The sequence below is a fragment of the Pungitius pungitius genome, chromosome 11 (genome assembly GCF_949316345.1).
Source record: "Pungitius pungitius chromosome 11, fPunPun2.1, whole genome shotgun sequence".
Classification (NCBI taxonomy): domain Eukaryota; kingdom Metazoa; phylum Chordata; class Actinopteri; order Perciformes; family Gasterosteidae; genus Pungitius; species Pungitius pungitius.
Genome location: NC_084910.1, coordinates 2,903,397 through 2,928,558, shown reverse-complemented (window position 1 = coordinate 2,928,558; position 25,162 = coordinate 2,903,397). Strand labels below are relative to the sequence as shown.

The following is a 25,162-nucleotide window of genomic DNA, read 5'->3' as shown; positions in this document are numbered from 1 at the left end:
TGCCATATCGGCTCCATATATTGGTCTAACCCTTACACAACATGACATGTAAGACCTTTTTAAAACAACTTACCCCCCCCCCCCCCCCCCTCCTCCCTTACCTTCAAACTCCCCTCCCCTCAAATCTCCACTTTCTCTCCCCGCCCAAGATGGTGCATTTTTTATTTATGCCCTCTATTTTTTGCGTGTTTTAGTCTTTGTATGCAAATCCTGTCTGACTTGTCTGAATTATGTGTGTCTGTCCGGGAGCCTCTGTGATTCGGAGTGACTGAGGATTGCACACACGGTGATTGCATCCACTGGGCCTACTCTGAGCCTTGCATAAGTAATTGAGATGTCAGTATGTGTTCTCATATTCCCACAACAAAACTGTAGGAAAACATGCACTGTTGAAGGTCATTTGAATAATTCCTTAATGGAAGGGAGGCCTTGTTTTTCGGGATGCATGAAAAAGCAAATGTCAATGATCAAAATCAAGCAGCATCATATCTCATGGAGGCAGCACTGATTCCTGGAACACTTCACCCTCCATCTATCTCCCTCTCTTTCTCTCTGAAAAGATAGATAAGGGATAAGTGTCTTTGTGCATATCAAACACAACACCAGCCACTATTTCTCAAGGGTCTTTTTGAAACACAAATTGGTTTTGATACATTTTCTGTGTTGACCTTTTTGATTTGAAATGGGAAATGACAGCGAATGGTAGTTCTCATATTCAGAAAACCACTGGGAGGTCAATGACTGAATCATACATATACATACAGGATAATAACATATGAGTCATTCATCTTTCATATTTGGATTATCATTGCAGCTGTAGACATTTCCCCAGGTGATCAGGCATATAGAGATAGATTAGCTCTTATATAGCGAGAGAAAAGCCAAAGGAAAACATGTTGTAGATATATTTTAAGTGGTAAAATATGTAGCATCGTTTGCTATATGTCTAAAAGTCAAAGATGTGAAGAAATTCTTTCCAAAATAGAGAAAGAAGTACAGCGCAGTGTTAATGGAGAACAGATAGGTATCGCGTCTTATTTTGCAAAGCCACATCTGTCATCCACCAACATGGAGGACACATTTCATCCCTTGTATTCTTTGTGTTTTGTCCAGTCCTGTGATGGATGAAGGGCCTGGCAACGCACCTGCAGTTCGCATCCACCACCACATCATAACTAAAGGTTTGGCAGACTGAGATGATCTCGTACATCCGTGAGCCCGCTGCTGTCAAACACCATCATTCTCCAAAGACAACTCTGTCACATCAACCCTCCCACCACAAAATGAACCAACCTTGATGAAAGACTGCTGCGTGTCCATCAAAGAAATACAAATACACTGCTACTGACACCAGCTGGAGTGCTGCACTCTCCGTTACGCCATGACCATCGCACTGTAGGGCCTCAAGGACGTAGAGTAAAACTATAATATTTCATCTGTGAAACAAGACTAAAACTAGTAAACAGATGTCTCTCCCAGTAGAACCAGTCCTCTCATGTCTCTCTCCCAGTAGAACCAGTCCCCTCCAAGTCTCTCGCACAGTAGAACCCGTCCTCTCAAGTCTCTCTCCCAGTAGAACCAGTCCTCCCCAAGTCTCTCTCCCAGTAGAACCAGTCCTCTCCAAGTCTCTCTCCCAGTAGAACCCATCCTCTCCAAGTCTCTCTCCCAGTAGAACTCCTCTCTATTTGTCTCTTTCAGTGGAACCAGTGCTCTCATTGTCTCTGTCCCAGTAGAACCAGTGCTCTCATTGTTTCTCTCCCACTCAAACCAGTCCCCTCATTGTCTCTCTCTCAGTACAACCAGTCCTTACCAAGTCTCTTTCCCAGTAGAACCAGTAGAACACAAGTCAAATGACCAAGTTTTGAAATATTAGAACTGAAATTCCAGTTCAAGAAATTTAAACAACTGGAAATATAAAGACCCCGGTTTTGCCAGGGTCTGCTGCTGTGAGAAAATAAACAGAAATTTGAAAAAGCAAAAAAATACCTGTAGTATAACAAACTTAAATCAACATAAAAATAGACTGCGGCGGGTATCGAATGCACAGCGTGAACACTGATCGCTTCTTCCCGAATGTGATTTCCACAATGGGGCGTTTTATCAGGATCCAAACAGATTTTCAGCGACTTTAGTTTCTGATCCAGTTCAAAGGCTCTCAATCGTTGTCGCCTTGTTTCTTGATTCTCTGTCAGACATTGTTTGTTTGGTTTGAGGTATTTTTCAAAGGGCATTAAACCCATACGCCTGAGTTTAGTGCAAAGTTGGAGGTTATAGAAACATGTTTACGGCTCCTCAGCAGACGCTTTTTGTCTTTGTTCCTGGCTGACGATGATCTTCAGGCCTCCATACAAAGCAAGAACAAGGGCCATGAATATAAGCCTCACAGGAGACTTGTCAGGAAACCACAGGTGTGTGTGTGTGTGTGTGTTCCCGCTGAACATACATTCACTGGAGCTAATGACACAGCTTGGAGCTTTAGGGATGAACTTCTGAGGAAACATCAGAAGAGCTGGGACCAACACACCCTCTCTATTTATCCCCACCTCCCTGTGATCTCCCAACCGTGGAGGGACACCTCTCCATCATTGTCTCTAACCGGTGACACAGGCACACACAGCGCACCGGGTGCGATGGAAGGAATCTGTGCAGAGCACACATTCCCATGCAAACACCCATACACCCCTGTTCTATCTCTGCGGAGACAGACAGTGAGTTGTGCAGGTTAATGCTCGCCGTGTTCCCACCAGCACAGGTGATTTTGTTATTCCGTTTGTGCCCCCCTGTCTACACCCACCCCTCTCTGCTGTACATAATGGTCCCAGCCCTGAGAGGAAGCAGGCATTTACTTATACAAAACCTTGAGGAAATCCCTACCAATCCTCAGGGCTCACGTTCAGCGGCGCCCCCAAAACACAAAGGCTATGCAAATCTGCCGTGCCCGCGTTTATCTACCCTCGGTTTCCGTTTGCACCACGGGAACCAGCATTGTGCCGTGCGTGGCGATTATCGCATGTAATTTACATAGAATACGTACAGGAAACACTGCACTGATCTCTAACAAAGCAGGCAAGAGTCTCTATCGGCTCAGCAGCTATCTGACGGCACAGCAAATGTACAGGTTTAGCTGAGGGGTATTAAACCGACAAGGTGTGTTTTTTCTTCTTTTTTTTCCTGGTGTGCAGGGAACACTATCTCCGCCAAATGTTGCTTGTTTATCTGCCTTGTTTGTTTTATAACCCAACTCTAGTAGCCCCTTCCCGAGGAAGCTGCATCTTCAGCCGGGCTAATCTGCCCTCCGCCTGTGTTTCCTTTGTCACTGAATCCATGTATCAACACAGCGAGGTGCAGCCAGATCGAGGAGGTGCGTAATTGCACAAAGACACTCATGCTAATACAGCTGGGCAGAGTGAGTGCTTGCGACTCACGCAGCCGACACCAGACACATTGTGAGTGTGAGGGATGGAAGTCATAACACTGCAGCATGGCGTCATCCGTACAAAGGCTGGCACTGTGAGCGCCCTATCAGGGTCTTCAGACATGGGGGCGAGATGAGAGATCAAATTCCCAATGCAGACCCTACACCTGCAGGGCCGCCGGAGGAAGACAACCCCCTGGGCTGGGGGTCTTCTAGGGGCCAACTCAAGGAAAACTCAAGAAGACACAAAGTCGAGAGAACAGAAGAGCGTGGAGGACATGAATTGAGATGACCACGGCGCTGCGTAATAAGTCATGTAAGGTGTCGACAGCGTCTGAGATGCTCTGAAAGTAACTATGCGCATCTCTTTTTAGGGCAAAGTCAATTATGGCGAGAAGCGATGGTTTTCTGCACCACACTATTTCCTTTTTTGTTTTGACCTTTCACGATGGCGTCCTGACAGTGGTGACCAAAAAGGTTCTAGCGATAAACGCCAACAAACAAACGGGACACTTAATCCTTCAGTGTGGTTCCATCTGAAGAAATAAACTCAAATGTGGGATGTACTGCCCACGTGTGTGTTGGATGGTGGCCCCGATGAATCATGCACGTGATGCAGGATCAACAATTGACAATTTGTGCCCGATAGATAAAAAGAAGATAAAAAAGGACAGCTTCATGTTCTTGTATCAAATGAACGGTTGTGTTAATTATCGGATGCTTCGATGTGGCCGGTCAGGAGGCTTTGAGGCAGCACAGACACCCATCGCATTTTGTTCCAAGAAGACAGACAAAAGTGCACCGCCGTCATTAATACAACACTGATTCTTTCAGAAAGCCCTCCGAAGGCCAGTCACAAGCCTAGCATGAGTTCCTTACAGTACAATAGCCACCCTCAGAGACTTATCCTCCCCGTCATCTTCATCATTATATAAATCATCAGCCGTATGATGTGGCTCAGTCATCAGTTCCAAGTATGACACAAGTGACTTATCAAACACATAAAAGTTGGTCCGGCGGATAAAATAAACTGTGAGAAAAAGGGCTTTTTGGATCTTACCTCTGAAAGCTTCAATATAACACCCTCTAAAATGTTTTATACGGGCAAGCTTGCTTTAATCTGGCGCCAAGCAAATACTATAGAGGGATATTTTATATATATATATGTAGAGTTTGGTGCAGCACACTGATAAATGAACACACAACCACAAGAGGACGACTGTTAACAACTGCTTTGGGGTTTATTTTACAATTGAGAAAGAAATTAAACAAACTAATCGTTGCTAAAAAGTTTTTTTTTTTTTACAATATGGTCAATAAAACATTGAAATGTATAGTCATTGTGCATCGCTTATTTATTTTCCACACCATTTCATGCATCAAATTGGATGCAAGTATAATTAAAATCATTTCTGTAAACCAAGCCAAAGAAGCTAAATTTGTATTTTCTTTAAAAAAGGACATTTTGTAGCTCTACAGCATATATCAATATACACCATCTGTTTTTATTTTTTATCCTTTTTTGTATATAAAATGACAATATAAAAGTTAGAGAATGCACACACCTTAAGATACAAAGAATGTTGAGCCGTTTCAAATGGTACGATATGTCTTATGGAGTACTGACATTTCACTGGTAATCATTTACATTTAACGGACTGTTCTCTTTACAGTTGAATAAAGCGACACGATTTAGAAAGAAAATGTTGTAACAACTGGAAAATTGCAATAAGGTGATACTTCACAACAAGGAAAAGTGTTTTGAGCAAACTTGCATACGGACGGCCATTCATTTTCACTGATTGACTCGTAAACCAGAAGCAGCATTTCAGTTTTTCCAAATGTTCACGTGATCTTTTTTCTAATACACTGACAGATTTATGAGCAGGCCATTCGTCATCAGAAACATTGCAGTGACAGGAACCCAAAAGAGGCGGAAGAAGAAGAAGGGGGAAATGATGGTCCTTGATCTTTTCAAATCTGATGGATTTTGACAAATGGAAGATATTTCAAAACATGTTCTCTTTACAAATTCAGAATTCAACTGTCTAAGGTGCTACTTCAGTCTTTCAGGGTATTCTTTCATCCTTTTGGTGTATACATTTAATTTCTCCTTCTTCATATCAAGTATTTTACAGTTTTCTCTCCCACCAATTATTTTTCCTCTCGCCACTTTTACCTTGAAGCAGTAGTTGTATTTTTGCCATGAAAAGATTAAAATCTTGTGTTTAACCTTGATTCACTAAAATACATGCACAGACCAGACAAATAGCATATAAATATATTACAAAATAAGTGTAAAAAAAGCTTGGCGAAACCAAAACAAATCAACATGAAAAGACATGGTCCAGTCAGGCAGTTATCACAACAGGAGAAAATAATAATAAGACCGTTTTTTTTTCTTTTTCTGGCGGCTCAGTTCGGCCCAGTGCAGTAACTGTGAACAATGTCATTTTAGTGCAATGAAATTCTAGTCAGTTCCACAGCCGTTAGTCTCTACTCTCAGCCCGAGACCCCGCTTAAACCTTCTCCATCTTGTCTAGCTTCTCCAGTTTCTCCAAAGCAGAGACATACACCAAGTGGTCCTCTGGAGACTTGCCGTGGGTCTTGCTGAGGTGCAGTTTGACTGCGTGCTTGCTGACGAATGTCCTATTGCAAAGTCTGCACTGGTACACAGAGCTCGTGTCGTCCTCTGCCGTGGTGGTCAAGGCTGACAGGGGGCTGCCGAATGTCATTTTGTCTGTGATCACCTTTGAGGCAGCCTGCTGCTCCCGAAGGTGCTCAGTCGACAGTTTGGACAGGTCCTTCAAGCTGAAGCCCAGGTGAAACTCCAGGTGGTTGATGTAGGAGGAGGGAGTCCTGAACTGGGAGGCACAGTCACCACAGAGGAACACGGGCTGGCACGAGTCCATGTTCTTGAGAAACTTGGTGCCCCCAGTCCGTCTCAGCTGGTACTTCACGTTAGCCAGCCAGTGGGATATGGTGGTCATGGAAAGGCCCGTGAACTTACAGATGTGGACCCTTTCCTGGGGGCCCAGGTCAGTCATGGCGTAACGGCCCTCTGAGGTCTCCCTCAGGCTGGAGGCAAACTGTGCCTGGAGGATGAGAAGGTGCTGGGGATTCCAGTTGGACTGCCTCCCTTTCCTCTTCTGCACGGGAGAGAGGTCGTCCAGGGCATCCTCAAATGCGCTGCCGTCGGCATCCGACTTCTCTGAGATCGAGGAGGGAGTTGAAGATTTGGGCGTCAGTCTCCCAGTGAGGTTCTTCACCATATCAGAAATGTCCATCAGAGCATTCTCTCTCAGAGGAGAGGAGATCGAGTCAGGGAGGGGAATGAGGGGTTTGTTACCATTTACACTGTTGTTGGTCAAGAGAACACTGTTGTTGTTGTTGTTGTTGTTATTGTTGCTATTAATGGTGGCTTTACTTTTACTAAGGTCTATGGGCTGGTCACTGCTTTCGTACAACGGATAGTGGTTGATCGGCTCAGCTGGCTTGCTGTGAGGAGTTGGGTGGAAAGCTGGCTTATCCATCATGCTGTTGCTGATTTTGTAGAGCATTGATAGTGGATCTGCAGCTGGGCTTACTGGTTTGGAGGCCTTACCCAGGTGCGTGTTCATGATTGACTGCAGTGCACTGAGAGGGTTGATGAAAGGACTTTCCGGTGAGTGATCGGTGATGATGCCAAGGCTGTTGCCATTAGTTACTGGGGACTGGCACGCCTCAGAGCCGTTCTTGGAATGGTTGCTGTGGCCATCTACTAGGCTCTCTTTGGGCTCCTTCTTGCAGATGAGCTCTGAATCTGCACCGCCCGGGCTCATACTTCTTTTTTTACCGACAGAAAGGTCATTTGGGGATGCTAACTGTTCCCGCTGCTCTCTCAGTGCAGGAGAGGGGGATTTTGCTAGCGATGGGGGCCGACAACGTTCAAGGCTCACCATCTTCTCCTCCTTTTCTTTCTTCACAGTGGCAGCTTTGCCTGTCACTTTCTCCACAAGCTCCTCCATGGCAGTGACGTTGCTCCTGAGGAGGGTAGGGGAGGAAGGGCTCCGGGGGGAGTGAATGACTGAGCTGTGGTCAGTCACCAGGCCTCGCAGCCCACTGTTAAATATCGGCTGCATCTGGACACTCTGGACCATTGGGGGAAGAATGGTAGCAGAGTTCTTCATGGCACCATGCAGCTGGTAGGCTGCATGAATGCTGGGGTAGCCGCCCCATGTGGGTGTGCCTGTCTGGGCCTTGCTGATGGCACTGGACACTGTGTTCTCAAGGGATTTGAGAATATCTAAACCACCCTTTGGTGTCTCCTCCAGATCTTCTTCTCTAAGGTATTTATATGATGTGGAGTTTGTCTCCGATTTCTCAGCCGGGTCATCTCTCTCCTCCTTGATTTTCCTCTCCGTTGGCTCACCGCCTTCAACCTTTTCATCGTCACCGCCATCCCTCTTCTCCTCTGAGCCAGAGGAGAGGGCAGGGGACACTGGCTGCGACTTAACACCGCTGGGAACGGGGAGTCTGGTCGTGGTCGGTGGCAGTGGGATAGACTGAATCTTTTCTTCCACCACTGGATCAAAAACCAGCTGTTTCCCTTTCTTGGAGGCAGAATTTGTAACCTTTAAAAAGTGACCAGTAACCATCATGTGGGCAGTCAGCTGTTGCAGTGTATCATGAGAGCTCCCGCACTCCATGCATTTGAGGATCTGGGCTTTACGAGCCTCAAACTGCCATGTGTAGCTTGCGCCATTCTGATAACCATAGCGGTTGTTTGGCGTAACATAAGGGTTCGCTGCGGATTTTGTGTCTTTGCCAACCTCCCCAAGAGAAACATTACCACCACTTCCAGCATGGACCGAGTCCGGGGAGCATGGGGAGACTATAGCATCATGGATTGCTCGTTTCTTAGCAGAAGTGGAGACCAGTTTACTGGCCAACGCTGGCACTGGTTCTTTGAGAGGCACTTTCTGGTAATGCTTGGTCTTGATCATATGAACGCTGAGGTCTTGCAGGGACTCGAACGAGTGGCCGCAGTACATGCACTTCAGCACCTTCTGGGCGTCCTCTTTCCCCTCCATCTCCATCAGGGAGCGCTTACGCGGTTTGGACCAGCGCTTTCCCTGATCCTCCTCTTTGTCCTTGTTGTCATCTCGGTAGTGGCCCGTCTCGTTCATGTGCACCGTTAGACCCACTAGTGTGTCGTAGGCAGCGCTACAGTCTTTGCAGCGGAACTTGCTTGCACCAGTGAAAACCGAGCCATACAGCTTGTTGTTCTGCCGGTAGAGCTGCACTGTGCTGAAGAGGCTCGGCTCGGGTAAGAGGTGGTAGGGGTTCTGCTGAAAAGTTTTGGCAAGTGCTGCCTGGTGCCAGTCATAGGCCACACCGCCACCATTACTAGCCCCACCACTGCTGCTCCCACCGCAGCTGGTTGCACTGTGGCTGCTAACAAAGCTAGCTGCTGTGCCATTAGTGCTGCCACTTGCGCTGCCTGTGTGGTTGACGGTGGTGCTGGAACTCCTGCCGTTATGGTGACTGCTGGCCATGTTGACCCCACTGCTCTTGTTTGTGGTCGTAGTTATGGAGACCGGGGCAGCAGTGGCGGGCTCTGGAGTGGTGTGGGCACTGTTGACACTGCCGGCTGCAGCGGGCTTAGATTTCATGATGTCCATTGTGATGCTGGACCAGGAGGCATCTGAGATGAGGTTTGCATAGACGGCTTTCATCTGCGCCAGGCTATCCTGGAGAGAGAGGCCGTTGTTGGGGCGGAAGGGCAGAGCCGTGCCTTCCCTCTCCTGACCGTCCCTGGAAGAGGTGCTCTTGAAGTCCGTCAGCCGGTCGCTGGCATCACTGAGGGGAGACCCGTATCCAGCGTCAGGGTTAGTGCCATTGCTGAGTGGAGAGTCTCTGTAACTCGGCGGCTGGCCCCCTTCGACATCTTCTTCTTCTTCGTTGCACAGAAACTCAGTGTCCTGGCCGTCTAATGAGAGGCCGTCATCCTGCATGTGCTCTTCCTCATCGTGATCGCCTGCCTTGAGCTCATCTTCGGGCATGTACGCTGGAGAGAAACAGAGCAAGAGACAAAGGACAAAAAGACGAGGAGAGAAAAGAAGAGGAAGAAAAGAGGTCAGTTCAGTGAAATTAAAGATTTACAGCACACCAACAGGAGCGCTGTCAAAATAACATGGAATGAATACTAAATGATGGGAAATGTAGGCTTTTACTCTCAAGCCAATGTAAGTGTGTGTATGCATGCATGAATTTGTGTGCATTTTGCACACACATGTGGCACTGAAAGCCAGTGGTGAAAAAAGCCTCCAAGGGAAAAATAAATCACTGAGCTTCTGACAGTTGTCCTTTTCCTTCCCAACTCCCTATTCCTCCACACATGCCTTGTGTTCCCCAGGAAATGACTGGCTGTTTGGCCTTGTTAGCCAGCTGCATGCTTGCATGTTCAACTCCCCCTTTTCTCTTTCTTTTTCTCTTCCCCAAGCTTTATTGCCTTTCACTCATCCAGTCAGCGAAGTTCTGCTCCTCACGTAACACAAGTTATGCAACTGATCGGGGAGGGAATGAAACAAAACATCAATTCGGAGATATTGCAGCTTTTCCCAACCCACTCTAATGCGCTGAAGGTCATTTTCAGTTGAGCTAATGAGCAGGATCTGGCAAAACAGAGACAACGCCACAACGGTTGCCGCAGGAAAACGAGTCTTGTGCATAAGGAAAGACTACATCTGTTCTGTGATCAAAAATTGCCTGGACATTGCTTGAATAAAAATACATTTAAAAAGTGAAAGGGACCTAAACAAGGCTGTGGTGTAACAGGTTTACCAATAAAATAAAAGAGTAAAAGGCCAGACTCTCTGTACGATTTTATGCAAGTGTGTGTGTGTTTGTTAGCAGGCTAGCAAAGAAACAGCAGCCATCCGCAAGTGGGAGAGACAGGGGGGGGCTCCGAGGAGAACAACTAAATGAAAAGTAGATGTGGCGAGAAAGAAAAAGTGAGCAGTAGGAGGTGGGTTTGGTGGGCGGGCAGAGTCGTTGCGAGAGAAAAGGGAGAAAGAAGAGATAGACAGAGAGAGGGGGGTGGGGGGGGTGAGGGAGGCAGGGAGACAGGAAAGACGGCCCCCTAGCTTCTTCCTTTATCTCCTTCCTGCATGGTGAGATGTGTGTCCTAGATGCCAGTATCAGTCTCTCCTGATGAAACAGATGTGCTGTCAGCTTCAAACGGCACGCTAACCTGTCATATCATAATCTAAGTGGACATAATACCTGATATATATACACTGGCAACATTTACTGCTGCCTGAGAGGAGATGGGTGGAGGAGGTGGGGGAGGTGAGCAGCTGCACCGTCGGCTGCGTGATGATGTTGCACGCGCGTGCGTGCGAGTGCCTCGGTAAGTGGCTGTTTGCAAACGCGTGTTCGCCTGCGCGCTCACCTCGCCATGCGGATGGGAGTACTGTGCGCACAGTGCACATGTTTGCTCTTGCAGTGCAAACTCCGACCATAATATTGCCTAGGAGTCTGAGTTCGCTGCATGCTACTGATACAGCCCTCTCCCCCCGAAAGAGCAACACACACTCCACCTAACGCCTGACAGGATTTCAGTGAAATGAGAGCAGTACAGGAGAACCTGGCTGCGCTTCAATCCCACTGACAGACTGAGACCGAGACACTTTCTAAAACTCCTGAAAATCCCTAACACAGCAGATTAGCATTACGTGCTGTACTCTACAACACATCTGCTGAGTGTCTTCTGTTACAGTGCCTTCCCCCTGGCTAACCCTCTTCTAGAACACAAGGGTATCATTATATATCGGCCATTTAATATAGAAAAGATCCTATACGGCTATTCATTGTTCTAAAAAAAAAAAAAAACCCACTGCATTGCAAACATACAGTGGGAATTACCCGTGTGCGTCAGTCACAACGGCTGTAGCCAAAACGCTTGCTAAACCCCGATAGTCATCAATGCTTAATACGTACACTCGCACACACACACACACACACAATGAGAGCGAGCAGGAATGAGAAGCAGCAGATCAGAAACTGGGTGAGTGACAAAACCCAGACTGCAGCAGGGAGGGGCTTTCGAACAATGAGCAGGTCGCCAGGGAACCCTTTGACGATTCCTGTCAATCAATGCCTGTCCTGCCATGTTGTCATGGAAACAACAAAGAGGGAGATATCAAGAGCACACAGACACGAGACTGGCAGACACAGGCATCTGTAAAAATCACAGGCACCAAGCGGACGCTTTCGCAAACCCCTGGATGTACAACACCCATGAAACGCGGCTAACATTAGTCTGAAATAAATTACCCCGCCGTCTCCTTTGAGAGGCTGCATCCATTCTGACAGGATGCTAAAATCTAAAGCGCGAGGGTGGAGAAATATTAAGAGCTACATGAAAACTCTCATCGGTTCAATCACCGCAAGCTTGACGATGTGTGGTTCTGACGGGCGACCAGATCACGCTCCTCCTTTCGCCCCGGACACGCGCACAATGCGGAGCAACACCAGCAGCAAAAGGGCCCGGGCTCGAGGGGGGAAAGGGGGCGGGGCCCGCGTGCCGTCCCTGGCGGTTTGGTTCGCAGAGTGGGTGATGGCTGTGAGCAGGGCCATCTGCACGGTCGCCAAAGCGCCTGTCACTTTCGCTCGGGGACGCGCCGCCATCAAAGAGACAGGCGGCAGCGTGGCCAGGATAGCACTGCAGCCTCACTGTCAGAAGCAGCAGCGATCAAGCCCCCGCCACCAGCCACGCCAGATCACCGACAACACACACACACACACACACACCGCCGAAGCAAGAATTAGCACACGAGTGCACAAGTGTGTCACTGAACTCCTTATACCTACACATATGGTTAACACACTGCTTACAAAACGGGGATGTTAGGAAGCAAAAAAGGGTTTTGCAGTAGCCCCTTAATAGGTTATTCAGAGCCTTTTTAGAAAAATGCATTATGCACGATTGGACTAGCACTCTCACACGATGGCGCAAAGCGGGTGGAATTGTAATTGGATTTATTTCATAGCGAACTGGTTTGTGTTGGGCGACGAACATCAGGTCTCTTTTTGAGGGAATGTTATTTTATGGGACTCAATTTGTGACTTCACTCGGTTTCCTCACAAATAAACGTCCCGTGACATTGATTAAACCACGCAGTCGGGCTTATTTGGCTGACGGACCTCGCTTGGACGCGAGGCCTTCCGCAGAGGATTCCTGAACATAACAGTATCAAAAGGTTTACATGTCGGCTAACAGGAAATACTTAAGCCGACAGACCTTTATTTGATTACAGATGAAGAGCTGAAGCGTGCGCTTTGTTCTCATCTCTTCTCAACTGCACCCTTTTCACTGATGTGTACCTTACACGCAAAGATTAAAGAATGCCAAGTGTCATTACAGGGTTTGGCATTGGGAATCTGTGTGTGTGTGGAGGTTTGTGCATTTAACATTCAAAAACAAAAATGAGTCCTATCGTGCCTCTAAAAGACTTTGAGCTCGACTTGATTTTGGCAAACGATACCAAACGCAATACAACCCGTCACCATTGTGCAAGAGGCAGAGCAGAAACATATCACTCATTTTCCAAACTTTGCCATCTTTCTCCCCCCCCCCCCCCCCCCGTACCGCCTTGCACGTTCTCCCTCTGCTTTGCTGAGCAGACGCTGGTTGTTAAATCAATAAAACTCTCCGTCAGGCATGCGGAGCGTCACCATTTGGCCGTTGTCAAAGCCAAACAAACCAGATAAGAAAGGCAGACAGGCGATGAAAAAGAAGAAAAAGAAAAAGGGGTGAAACCAGACAACCTCCCCTCCCCTCACCTCCACCACCAGCCCCCTTCTTCCAACGCCCCTCCTTCTACTTATTTACACGCATTTCTTTATTTATTTGATGTGAGTTTGGGAAGAGGGGGCAATCACGGCAGTCATTTGGGGCTCTAATGTCCAATCACGGGCCCCTTCACTCATGTGATTTAGGCAGTGTAGGAGTGGGTTCGCAGCAGGAAATGGTGGGGCGGTAGGAGGAGGGTGAGGTGGTGGTGGTGGGTGGGGGGGGGGGGGGGGGGGGGGAGGGGGGCGCGGAGGCCGTTTAGGCCGTCCCTTAATAGGAAACTGGCAGTCTTATTCCTTCCCCAGATTCTGTTTGTCACCGCGCTCTCCATTACGTGCCTCTCAACCTTGATGGCTTTAGACGGGAGCTGATCAAAAAGCCATCGCTTGACCTACACGCCGTGGCAGAACGAGACTCGCGCCCCGCACGGGCAGAGCGGGACACAGAGGGAGATGAGATAGACGGGGGGGGGGCGGGTGCATGTCAGTGTATGTGCGGAGAGGAGAAAGAGGGAGGGAGGGAGGGGGGGAGGGTGATAGCTCTCGGACCGGGACAAGAGGGCTGTAAATAAAATGACATTATTATTTCCTCTGTCCCGTCATGTAGAAAAGCCAATTATGGTAATGCTGCTGCCGGCGTGTCAGAGGGAATGCTGGGATGCGCTTCCGTGAAGCGGCTAACATGAGAGCAATGCCCTGATCAGGAACACAGGCCTCAGTTTGACAAGAGACTATACAGCTAGGGGGAGGAAGCGAGAGAGGGAGAAACAAGAGCCAAATAGATATGAAGCCAATAACAAAGCCGCATCTGGGCCTTGTTGTCTTAAAGCATAGATATTAAGCTATCTGCAGGAAGAAATGTTTATGAAAAATATACCCATAAGACCCGAACGGAGGGAGGTTTGCTGATCCACGGCGTGAAGTATTCTTTCACCATTTGACTTGATATTACGTTTTTTTGTCAGTCCGTGAAAACCAACGCGATGCCGCGCGGAACCTTGCCAAGAGCAGCTCTGCGATGTGAAAAGTGATTGAAAAGCTCGAGCCTCAAGAAGAGCTGAGAAGTTCAGGAGTTCATAAATTATACTCTCGTCGCACCTAAAACTTGACGAGATGAATTATGCAAAGACGACGGTGAGAGCGCCGGATATTGAGGGTGAAGGCGATCATTTGCTTTAGGAGCTAATTCGTCCTCATCTTCAGGCTTCGCCAGGTATCCCGTTCTTAAAAGATGCTGGATAGGGGGGGGGGGGGGGGTTGTGGGGCTCTCCTTAAAATAATTCCTCAGCCACCTTTCTCCCTTCACCCCCCTCCATCACCCCTGCCTTCTGTTCCCCCCCACCCAGACCCCCCTCCCTCTCTCCGGCCTTGCTCGTATGCCCACATGGGCCCCTCCCAGGCGGAATAATGGGAGCATATGGCCTAGGCTGCACCTACACGGCCTCAAATAACTGCTGCAGCATTCCAGCTCGCTGTACCAATTTATCTTCCGCCCCCCCCCCCCCCCCATTTCAAAACACTTCTAGCCTGTGTTCAGCTCAGCGGACGGGACGCGTTGTCCTCGAGACACGCTGCGACGTCGCGGACTGACGTGGGACGTGGAGTGAATGGGAATAAGTGTTGCGCAAAACAGGATCAGTGGTGAAATTGTGTATTATTGACGTTCATTGAGTCAAGCAGGAGCCCGATGGCTCGCCCCGGGCGGAGATGCCAGTTTGCCCGGCCGGTCCGCGGGACCTCGACAGCAAACTGAGACGGGACAAAGTCTTCTCGGACTCTGAAGGACTGCACTGTTTACCAAAGGGGTTCAGCTACAGAGGCTTCATCAGCTACTGCCGTTTAGTCACCACTTCTGGGAAGATATCGATCGGCTACTCTCTCGCGTTACGAGGCGCTACGGGAGGGGGGGTCAGGCAGGTAGCCAGTGCTAAGCTGATGCAGGTCATGCTCTCATGTAAACATATCAATATGGCCCCCAGACATCCTTCTATCTGACCTCTAGAGAATGATGCCCGGATTGATGGGAGGCCAATGCGCATATGTTTAATATGGGCAGGTGGGAGATCCAAGAGGCTTGTGGGCAGGTTGGTGTGTGTGTGTGTGTGTGTGTGTGTGTGTGTGTGTGTGTGTGTGTGTGTGTGTGTGTGTGTGTGTGTGTGTGTGTGTGTGTGTGTGTGTGAGAGGGAGAGCGAGTGTGAAAAGTGCTGCTGTTTTATTTATAGAGTGAGCGCTATTTATGACCAACTCAAAGATCAGTTCAGAGAAGCAGCTTGTGGGCCACAGCCAAGATCAGTCTCCATTACGGTGCATGCACAAAACCCAATTCACACACACACACACACACACACACGCACACACACACACACAGACATACACTAGAGCGTGCTACACATGCATGCAGCAACATTTACAGTATTTACAGAATATCCAGTGTTAGTTGGTGAATGGGTGTGGGGTGAGGGGGGGAGGGGGGGTCGCCCACACTGACTGACTGAGTGTTCTTCATGGAGTACAGCAGGCTTTAACATGCTGGCGGATCAATACCGTGAACCAGCGCCAATCGATTGCAATTCATCTGGCTTTTTTTATTTATTTTTTTCAAATATTGCACTCAGCTGCTGTTGCTGCGGCTGTCCTGCAATACATAAATAAACATACACGCGCATGTAGGCAAACACATGTACCCACACACACACCTGTGAGTGGCTGAGTGCCCGGGACTATTGCACCCTCCATGCAAACATGGGTTCAATAAACCCGAATGGAATTTATTCATTTTTATTGAGCCTATCAGCCCATCCTGGTATTCTCTGCATAACAAGGCCCGTATAATTAAATCATAAATTTCAGTGCGCTCCTTTAATTACCACAGACAATGTCAGGAGGCAGCAGAGTAAACAAATGGCTTTGAAGTGAGCAAGGGAAGAAGAAAAAAAAAATCCTTCGACACAGCGACGGAGAAGCTGTTCATTTTGGTGGGGATGTTGTTGCACTTGAAAAGGATAAAATGTTCAAAAGAGTGTACGTGCATGGGGAGTACAGTATGTGTGTGTTTTTTTTTTCTTTTCCAAGAATGCTTTTGAGGGATGCAGGTTTGCTGTTGAGTGAATGGAGGAATAATCAGTGCCAGTGCATCGCTGCAGGCGTGACAATGTGCAAATATGGATGTTTGGATGCGCACAGCATGTCACAGCGACAACTAATAAAGTGTGCGCGTGTGTGTTTAAGAAGTGGTTTCTTACATGCAGGAGGGCCATTCCTTTCTTTATGTGATTCAGCGGGAGCCAGGGGTTCTGGAGACGGATCTGCAGAGCTGCGCGTCCGATACAATGCGCATGTGCTTGTGTGCATGCTTGCGTTGTGCGTCCGCGTACGCTTTGGGTCAATGTCAACACACAGACCTGCTTCCCAGCAGCTTTGCTAATTACACGAGAGCCCCGAAGGCCACTTAGAACAGGTTAGCTAATTAACAAACAGGCTGATTGCAGATTAATTGAGAGGTGTTCCTAATCTTCACCCCTAAACGCAATGACAAATGCTAACTGGTGCTAATTAGGCCGGTATGGAGAGTCGAGAGTGGAGGTTGTATTTACAGTTACCGTCGCTCATGTGGACGTGTGGCTTATATCCAGCTGCCTTTTATAGATCTGCCGATAAATAAAACTCCAGTGAAACAACTCGGATGCTAAATTGCGAGCGAGACGCTTTCATCAGCACCTCTTTGTCGGCTGCTCCCAGTCTGAACAGTGTCGGTGTGTGTTTTGAACAAGTTTGCAAAATTGCATTTTATTACTTTTATTCCCTTTTACTTCTAATACCATCAGAGTAATGATCGTGATTGCTAATGTACTGTAATTGCAATTCTAGCGTTGTCCAAGTCTTGCATATTGCATGGACATCAAACCCATCAATCTCTCTGCTACAAGCTACGAGCAACCTGTGCCCCCTTTGAAAACGCCCCCTACCATGTTCACTGAATGCAGTGTTAAGACTATAATGTTTGCAGTTGACCTTTCAATGTGTGTGTGTGTGTGTGTGTGTGTGTGTGTGTGTGTGTGTGTGTGTGTGTGTGTGTGTGTGTGCGCATGCAGGATTTGCGTGCATTAAGGTCTGCTCCGACATGACTGCCGTGCGTAGGTCATGAAACCCGAAACGGGCTGCAACAAAATGGTTACGGTGGATTACTACGGTAAAATGAGGAGAAAATGGGCCCCTCAGCGGGGCTCTGAACCAGCACCCATCTGCATGATGCTGACCACCCCCCCTCCCTCCACACATACACACACTCCATCTTGTGATTTTCACAGCTACTAAAACAACTCCCAAAGGCCCGACTTCCTCCAAAATCCATCTGCCTAGATACATTTATCATGCAGCTCCTGTGTCTATCACACACACACACACACACATACACACACACACACACACACACCTGTGCATTCTAAGCCTCCCCTCTGACCCCCAACAAACACACACATTCTCACATTCCACCTGGCCCATTTCAACCTCTGACCCCATCATCACCCCAGTCTTCCTCCCTCGTATATAGTCCTTGGTTCCATCAGTAGACTCCTTGCGTCCTTCTGTCTCCTACACCCCCTGCGCTTTTAAATCACCAGCATTAGGATGGGCCCGCGTTTACCTGGACATTATCTTTAAAATGCACAAGCTGGCACATACACAAAAAAAAACACAGGAAAAAGCACACAAACATGCACAAGTATGTACAAACACACACACAGAGGCACACACGCATGCACTGTCCCTGACGAGACAACAGCCAGCAGCAGCTGCTGCTTCCATCTCCTAGCAACGGCCAGCCTGATAGATGACCCAACGTTGGATAATTACCGTAAATCACCACAGCTCAAACACTAAAAGAGAGAGAGCGGCGAGAGAGCTGGAGGAAGACGGGGAAGAAAGTGAGGGAGGGGGACTGAAAGGGATCAGGAAAGGGATCAGAAAATAGAGGGCTTGTAGTGATCACGTGTGCACTAATGCACCTGGATGAGTGGAAATTCATTTGCCTTTTAAAGCGCACACATAATATTAGAAATGTAGACCCAAACAATTCATACACACACAAAATACACCTGGGTATATCTGCATGAATACAAATGTGCCCGGCCAACACGCACACACGTTGTCACTGTTATCTGAAACCGCAGGCCCCGCCTCCCCTCCGAGGCGCCAATCAAAGGCTGGATGGTGGGGGTTTAAACGCGTGAATCTAGTATTTGTGTGTGTGTGTGTGTGTGTGTCTTTGAGGCGGCGTTCGGTACCATGAAAATAATTAACATAAAACAGATGTCTGGCAATATACTATTGATTTTTGGTCAGTGTAATATATGGTGACGTTAAAGGGGCCACACCTGAAAGTCCCCCAGAATTTACATTTTTTGATTGAAGTGAAAAGAAAAGGAATTGATTCCTAATAACTTTTAACCCTTTTGTTGGCGATGATGAAACACACTTGCATGTAATATCCAACTGCCAGTATATACAGTATGTATTCTAAATTTCAGCAAATAGGAGAAACTACCTGCAGAAGTTTTTAAATAATTACACTGTGGACAAAGTTTACCCCAAATTATCAACAGATCTTAAATATGCACACGCAGCTGCTCCATTTACTTCCCCTTCATTTTCAGCTCTCCCAGACATGCAATCTGTCCCTCTCTTTCCCTTCTTTCTTCCCTCCTTCCCTCCCTCCCTTTTCTGTGCGAGTCCTGGCTGCTGCAGACATTTGATCTGGCTGCCTTGTGATAGATTGACAGGTAATGAGGAGGCTGAAGGGGCGTTGGAGACAGGAGCAGGTGTTCAGCACAGTCTTTTTGGCCGGCACTAAGCTGCCATGTCCTTCACTTGCTGCACGGCACCACTCCCTCTTTCTTTCTTTCTTTCTTTCTTTCTTTCTTTCTTTCTTTCTTTCTTTCTTTCTTTCTTTCTTTCTTTCTTTCCTTCTTTCTTTCTTTCCTTCTTTCCTTCTTTCCTTCTTTCCTTCCTTCCTTCCTTCCTTCCTTCCTTCCTTCCTTCCTTCCTTCCTTCCTTCCTTCCTTCCTTCCTTCCTTCCTTCCTTCCTTCCTTCCTTCCTTCCTTCCTTCCTTCCTTCCTTCCTTCCTTCCTTCCTTCCTTCCTTCCTTCCTTCCTTCCTTCCTTCCTTCCTTCCTTCCTTCCTTCCTTCCTTCCTTCCTTCCTTCCTTCCTTCCTTCCTTCCTTCCTTCCTTCCTTCCTTCCTTCCTTCCTTCCTTCCTTCCTTCCTTCCTTCCTTCCTTCCTTCCTTCCTTCCTTCCTTCCTTCCTTCCTTCCTTCCTTCCTTCCTTCCTTCCTTCCTTCCTTCCTTCCAGAGAAGAGGACTATGCAATCCATCACGCGGTGACACGGTTGGACGTGGACTGTCTTTATATGGGGGGAAAAAAACGCGAGGGCCGTGGAGATAAATAGAGAAACTGAGCATGGAGTCCCGTGCTGGCAGCAGCAAACTAGGCCTCGGACTGATCAGTCAAACTGTGTCGAGGAGACTGATTTGGAGCATCTCGCGTAGAGGGCACCGATGTGGGTTTTTTAAAGACGTTCATACTGGAACTGAAAATGCTTCGCATCAAGCTAAAAAAAGGGACGTGATTGTTACACGCGTCGCCCCTCAAAACGTACTCATGCGAGGTTAGGAAAGCCTCTGCGACAGTATTTCACTGATCGTACGCTCTGCTAGGAAGGCGATGCAGGCTTCGCGGCGGGATTTACACACTGAAGCTGGTGAGTAAATCCTCCCACACCACGCTGAGGTGCATTTTCCGGTCAGCCAGCTGAAATACAAACATTATGAAACAGTCATATTCACCGGCTGTAGTCGGGCAGCAGCATTAGCCACATCACAGTCGAGGTGGGCAGCCTCCTCTGGCTCAAATCCAAACAAGATGCCAAAATCAGCAAAACACACAGTATGCGCCGGTCGGACGCCGCACCTATCTTGAGTCATTCTGCACTTTGACCTGTTCCTATCCTGCTGACACGGCAGAGCGCCGCTGTGCATCACACTGTACCTCAGAAACTAAGGAGGAGGAGGAGGAGTGGGAAGGAAAAAACAGAAGTCGGAGGATGCGGTGAATCAGAATATGGGATATGAGTGGTTTTGAATGTGCAGTAAAGATCCCCCGCTTTGGCTCTAGGTGATATCTATACTGACATCAGATACTGGTACCGACTCAAACAGCTCGATTGGTTATCAGTGAGAAGCGGCTCATCTTGTTCTGCATACGCAGGTAGCTCATTATGGACAATTGTCACACATTACATTGTGGTTCAGTGGTCAGGAAACACATTCAGACATGTTTGACTCGATATGACTCGATCTGACTGAGGTCAACTCTGGGACTTTTGATCTAAACTAAATTCCGCTGCATACTGGAAACTTTCTGCCCTGTTACATGTTCCGTGTGACACATGGCAAAAGGCCTTGAAAACCAACGGCTCTGCTAAAAGCTACTTGAGCTCCTGAAAAACACCTTTTCAACGCAGCGGCGCGGGAGCTTTTCGTTGTCGTCATCGGAGCCAGAGGATAGAAACAGCGGGGGGGGAAAACAAGGCTTCGAGCCTGTAAATCCAACCGCTCCAGTTTATTACCCAGCATTAAAGGACATGTCACACTCCTAAATCAGCGGGGCCGAGAGGAGACAGCGGGGCTAAAACGGGGATCATTTGCATGTTCCCCGGAACATTCCTGAGAGCTGAAACAACCACGCGACCACCTACCTCCACTTATGTCAACATCATAGTTCAAACAATTTCACATTAAGCACTGCGTGATGGATGGCATCAGCTTGCTGTCTTAACGGACACTTAACTCACACACACACACACACACACACACACACACCTCTCTCTAAGGAGCCAAAGTTAGGGTTTGGATAAGAAGTGAATCTCCTGTATCCGGTTAGCTCCAGTTGTTGTTTATTTTAATAAAGAAATAAAGAATTTTCCTCCACAGCACCTGGTCAAGAATCTGTCCGGCCTACCTTTCCCACGTATTCATAGCTATAAAAAAATAAAAAAAACAGCTTCACCTGGACAATCATGCAGACAGTTTAATTATTTCAAGTAACGGTAGATAAGAGTGTGTAGAATTAAAGAGGGAGCCAGCAAGCTTAAAATTAGCCTTTCCCGATTGTCAACCTACTCAGAGAACCTGTTTTCAGAAAAAAAGAAAAGAAAAGAAACGTCATTGACGCGCGCTCACGTTGAAACACACTCGCCTGTCAGTTTAAAACTCTCCTACTCTCTCTCACACACACACACACACACACACAAGGACACACTTGCACTTACACACACACAGACCGAACGCTGTCCAACGCACAAAACACACACACCCTCACATGCACACTTTTTAAGCCCTCGCCTGGCATCAGCTGTCACACAACCTGTCTGGGAGAACTAAGCAGAGACAGACGCTGTCAACTTAGAGTGCCTCAAATGCCCACATCCAGCCAGGCAGAGGGAAAAATCAAGCCTGTCTCCCAGTATAATTTGCGCTAATCCTTCATGGGAGATAGTAAAGTCTATGGCATATCTGCCTAATAGCATCAGTCACCGGCAGGTTCTAATCTCATATTTAGACCCATTTCCATCACGGAATGACGACAAAAGCACCAGCACAAAGTGTGATTACCTTCTTCTTTTTTTTTTTACATTTCTGCATGTCTTGACTCCTGATAGTGGTGGTGGATTTTAAAAACCACGAGAAGCAAAAACTTTGAGGTTCTTTTCTTAGCGGAGGAAGATGAAAGTCATTTCAGGCAACTGCAGGAGACAGGTCGACGGATGGGAAGAAAAAGGGGGTAAAGTAAGTGGCAAACTGCATCGGGAACGGGGAAGGAGTAACGGCAAAGAGAGTGAAAACCTTTCAGTCAAGAGCCTGCACACAGTCCCTTTGCATGCACATTTACACATCCTCATGCACGGACACCCCTCGCACACACTCTCCTTTTCAAAGGGTTTTACAACCTGTGGTGTTTGTCCTGCTCTGCTGGCTGCTTCACCGCGTGCATTTGAATGCCGACTGGAGTGCATCCCTCCCTTTCAGACAGCGCCATAAAAGACGACACACACAATGAGAGCTCCTTTCAGCCGAGTGGGGCTGCCTGGGGGCAGGGAAGCACCTCCAAAAAACCCGCCACGGCACTTCAACTCTCAGGGCACAATGAGGTGCTGAGCCTTGATGCATAATAAGAGATTATGCATAAAGGTGACAAACGGAACAGAAACAAACTTTACAACGTGTTTGGGATGAAAAGTCCTTTGGTTGCAGCTTGTTTCCTCTCCGGAGAGTGCGCTGCCTGCCTGCGTGTGTGTGTGTGTGTGTGTGTGTTTGTGTGTGTGTCTACGAGGGTGACCCGGCGATCGCGGGGAGTCAAAAAGAAAGGGGGAGGTGACGCAAGGATCCTAATGAAGCCGTAAATCAGACTCCGACGAGAACAGGCTCCGGAGGAGGATCAAAAACACCCGGAGATCAATGCAGACAGCGACACACACACACACACACACACACACACACACAATGACAAGAAACATTCAGACCCAAGCACCAGGATCCCCTGGTGAGGCCGACTTATGAAGGTACAAGCGAGTACATCTGCATAAGCACACACACACACACACACACACACACACAAAGTAACACACACTCTCATCCCCCCCACCCCACCCCACACCAAAAACCCACCCACATGGGCTCAGGAGTTCCACCTCCTTGTTCAATCCCGCTCGTCTGAATAATACCGGCCGTGATGAATGGCGCCATAACTCTGATATCCACAATCAATCTCTGCTTTAAAGGCACATCCATCTTCTGTAATGCTGACGGTGGGTGGGTAGCTCGGGGTGGCGGGGTGGGGGTGGGGGGGTTAGAGGGGTGCTCGCCTGACCTCCTGGTACGCCGGCGAGAGAGAGAGAAAGAGAGAGAGAGAGAGGCTCAAGGGTGCCGATGGAAGGAAAAAGGGGGCCTGCAGGGCCACTGAGTGACGTCTGTCAGCTCAAAAATAAAAGAGGCTTATGGAGACGAACGACAAAAGGGGCCGTCTTCCTGGTCCCCAACACGCACACACACAAACACACACGCACGCACACAGACAGACAGACAGAATGTACACGGAGGCTAGGGAGGAGGGGGGGGGGGGGGGCGTGTGCACAGACAAAGAGGAGCTGAATGGGAGCGGTGGGAAGAAGTAGAGCTCGGCTGTTGAATGCACGTCGGGCCGACGCGCTTCGGAGCTGCGCGAGGAGCGGCGCCCGTTCCATTGCGCTTTCGTTTGACTCGGCCGCACGCTACAATCAATGAAAAGCTTTCACTGCTCAAGAGCATTGACTCAACAGGAGAAGAAAAAAAAATAATTAATAAAAAAAAGAAGAGGAGGAGGAGGAGGAGGAAAACAAAGATATCAAAATGGCCACTGTGAGACGGTGAAACTCTCTCCGCCCTCAACCCAAAACTATGGCCGCGTGCACGGAGGAGCGGGGCGGTGAGCTATTTAGTGGGCAGGCATGGGGAGGGGGGGGCGGGGGGGGGGGGTGAACTATCCGTGAACCTGTTAGAAGGGTCACTCCTCGGTGACACAGCCACTGCATATTCTCCTTAATGATGTACCGCGTCTCATAACCCCCCCCCCCGCAGACAAAGCAAGGAAACATTATACTGTCACAAGTACTTTCTTTTTTTTTTGTTGCCCTCTCTCTCTCTCTCTCTCTCTCTCTCTCTCTCTCTCGGCCTGCCACCTCGTGCTGCCCCGAGTTGGATTTTTAATTATTAAAACGGACATATTCACCCAAAGTTTCTCCCCAGCGCTGACTGCTGGAAGGCAGTGGGGGGGGGGGGGGGGGGGGCACCGTTTTTTAAACACGGATCCAAACTGTATTTATTTAAAATCCTGTGTGAGAACGTTTTCGGTTCGTTCGCCCCAAAAGAAGATCGCTCCAAAAACGCCAACATGGCAACAGGGCCAGGAGGCGGATTACGGCGTTCTTAAAGTCTAACCTAGGCCAGGGCTTGCAGGTTTAGGGGAGGGCGCCCAGGTGAGTCGCTTTATTGATTCTGCGAGCGGCTGGGACGGAGTCAACCTTAGCAGGGACCGGCGAGGGAGAGGGGTTCAGATGAAAGGTGAGCCGATGATGGATGAGAGGAAGCTGGAAACGGAGTGCGTGCGGCGGGGCAAGGCGCTCTAACAGGAAAAGTTGCGGGTAGGCATGCCGCGGCCCGGGCCGACGCAGCTCGCCATTGTGACCGACACATTGGTTCCGACAGGCCGCTCCTACGCACAAGCTGCTCTGCGACGTAACGCGCTCTTAAACAGGCCCGCGGGGCTGAGTGCCGCGACCCCGCAGACCTCCGACTGGGGCCCGAAAAGCTGTAATCTCTCTGTCAAACAACTCCTCAGTAGCAGGTAGGGAGTGTGTGTGTGTGTGTGTGTGTGCGTGCATGCAAATGTTTCCCAGGCCGCGACGAGATCAAATGTATGAAAGCCAGAGCAGGAGCCATGAAGGGCTATACCTTATACGGCTACCACAATAAGAGTCATTTTAACCAAATCAGCAACAGAAACTACACCTTTTACCCGAGAGGAGCACGCCACACACACACATATGAATTGACTAATCCAAGTGACACGGTAATAGTACTAAAACGTACTTAAGTATTATTATTACTCTCATTCTCTGATGAGAATGACTGACTTCATGAATGACTGTCTACAGAAATTCTGTGTAGGTTGTTGAACTGATAGCTTGAAATCATTTAAACGCTTTCCTCAACGTGATTCATTCTTTCCCGATTTTCTTTAAAACTCCAACTGACTCTGGCTTTCATGTACAAGCCCGATTAGTGGCTGCATTCAGTGGAGCGACCTTCCGCACACAAAC

At 48.3% G+C, this 25,162-nt stretch overlaps 1 protein-coding gene across 2 annotated transcripts in view; it reads right to left on the bottom strand.

Annotated features, from left to right (window-relative positions):
- Positions 1 to 4,632: 4,632 nt before the first annotated feature.
- Positions 4,633 to 25,162, bottom strand: part of LOC119198216 (teashirt homolog 1-like) — a 33,283-nt gene continuing 12,753 nt past the window's right edge. For both annotated transcript variants that reach the window (XM_037455163.2, XM_037455162.2), the window contains exon 3: positions 4,633 to 9,464. In XM_037455163.2, coding sequence (XP_037311060.2) covers positions 5,935 to 9,464 — 3,530 coding nt within the window. In that variant the 3' untranslated portion in view covers positions 4,633 to 5,934. The remainder of the gene's footprint in view (positions 9,465 to 25,162) is intronic.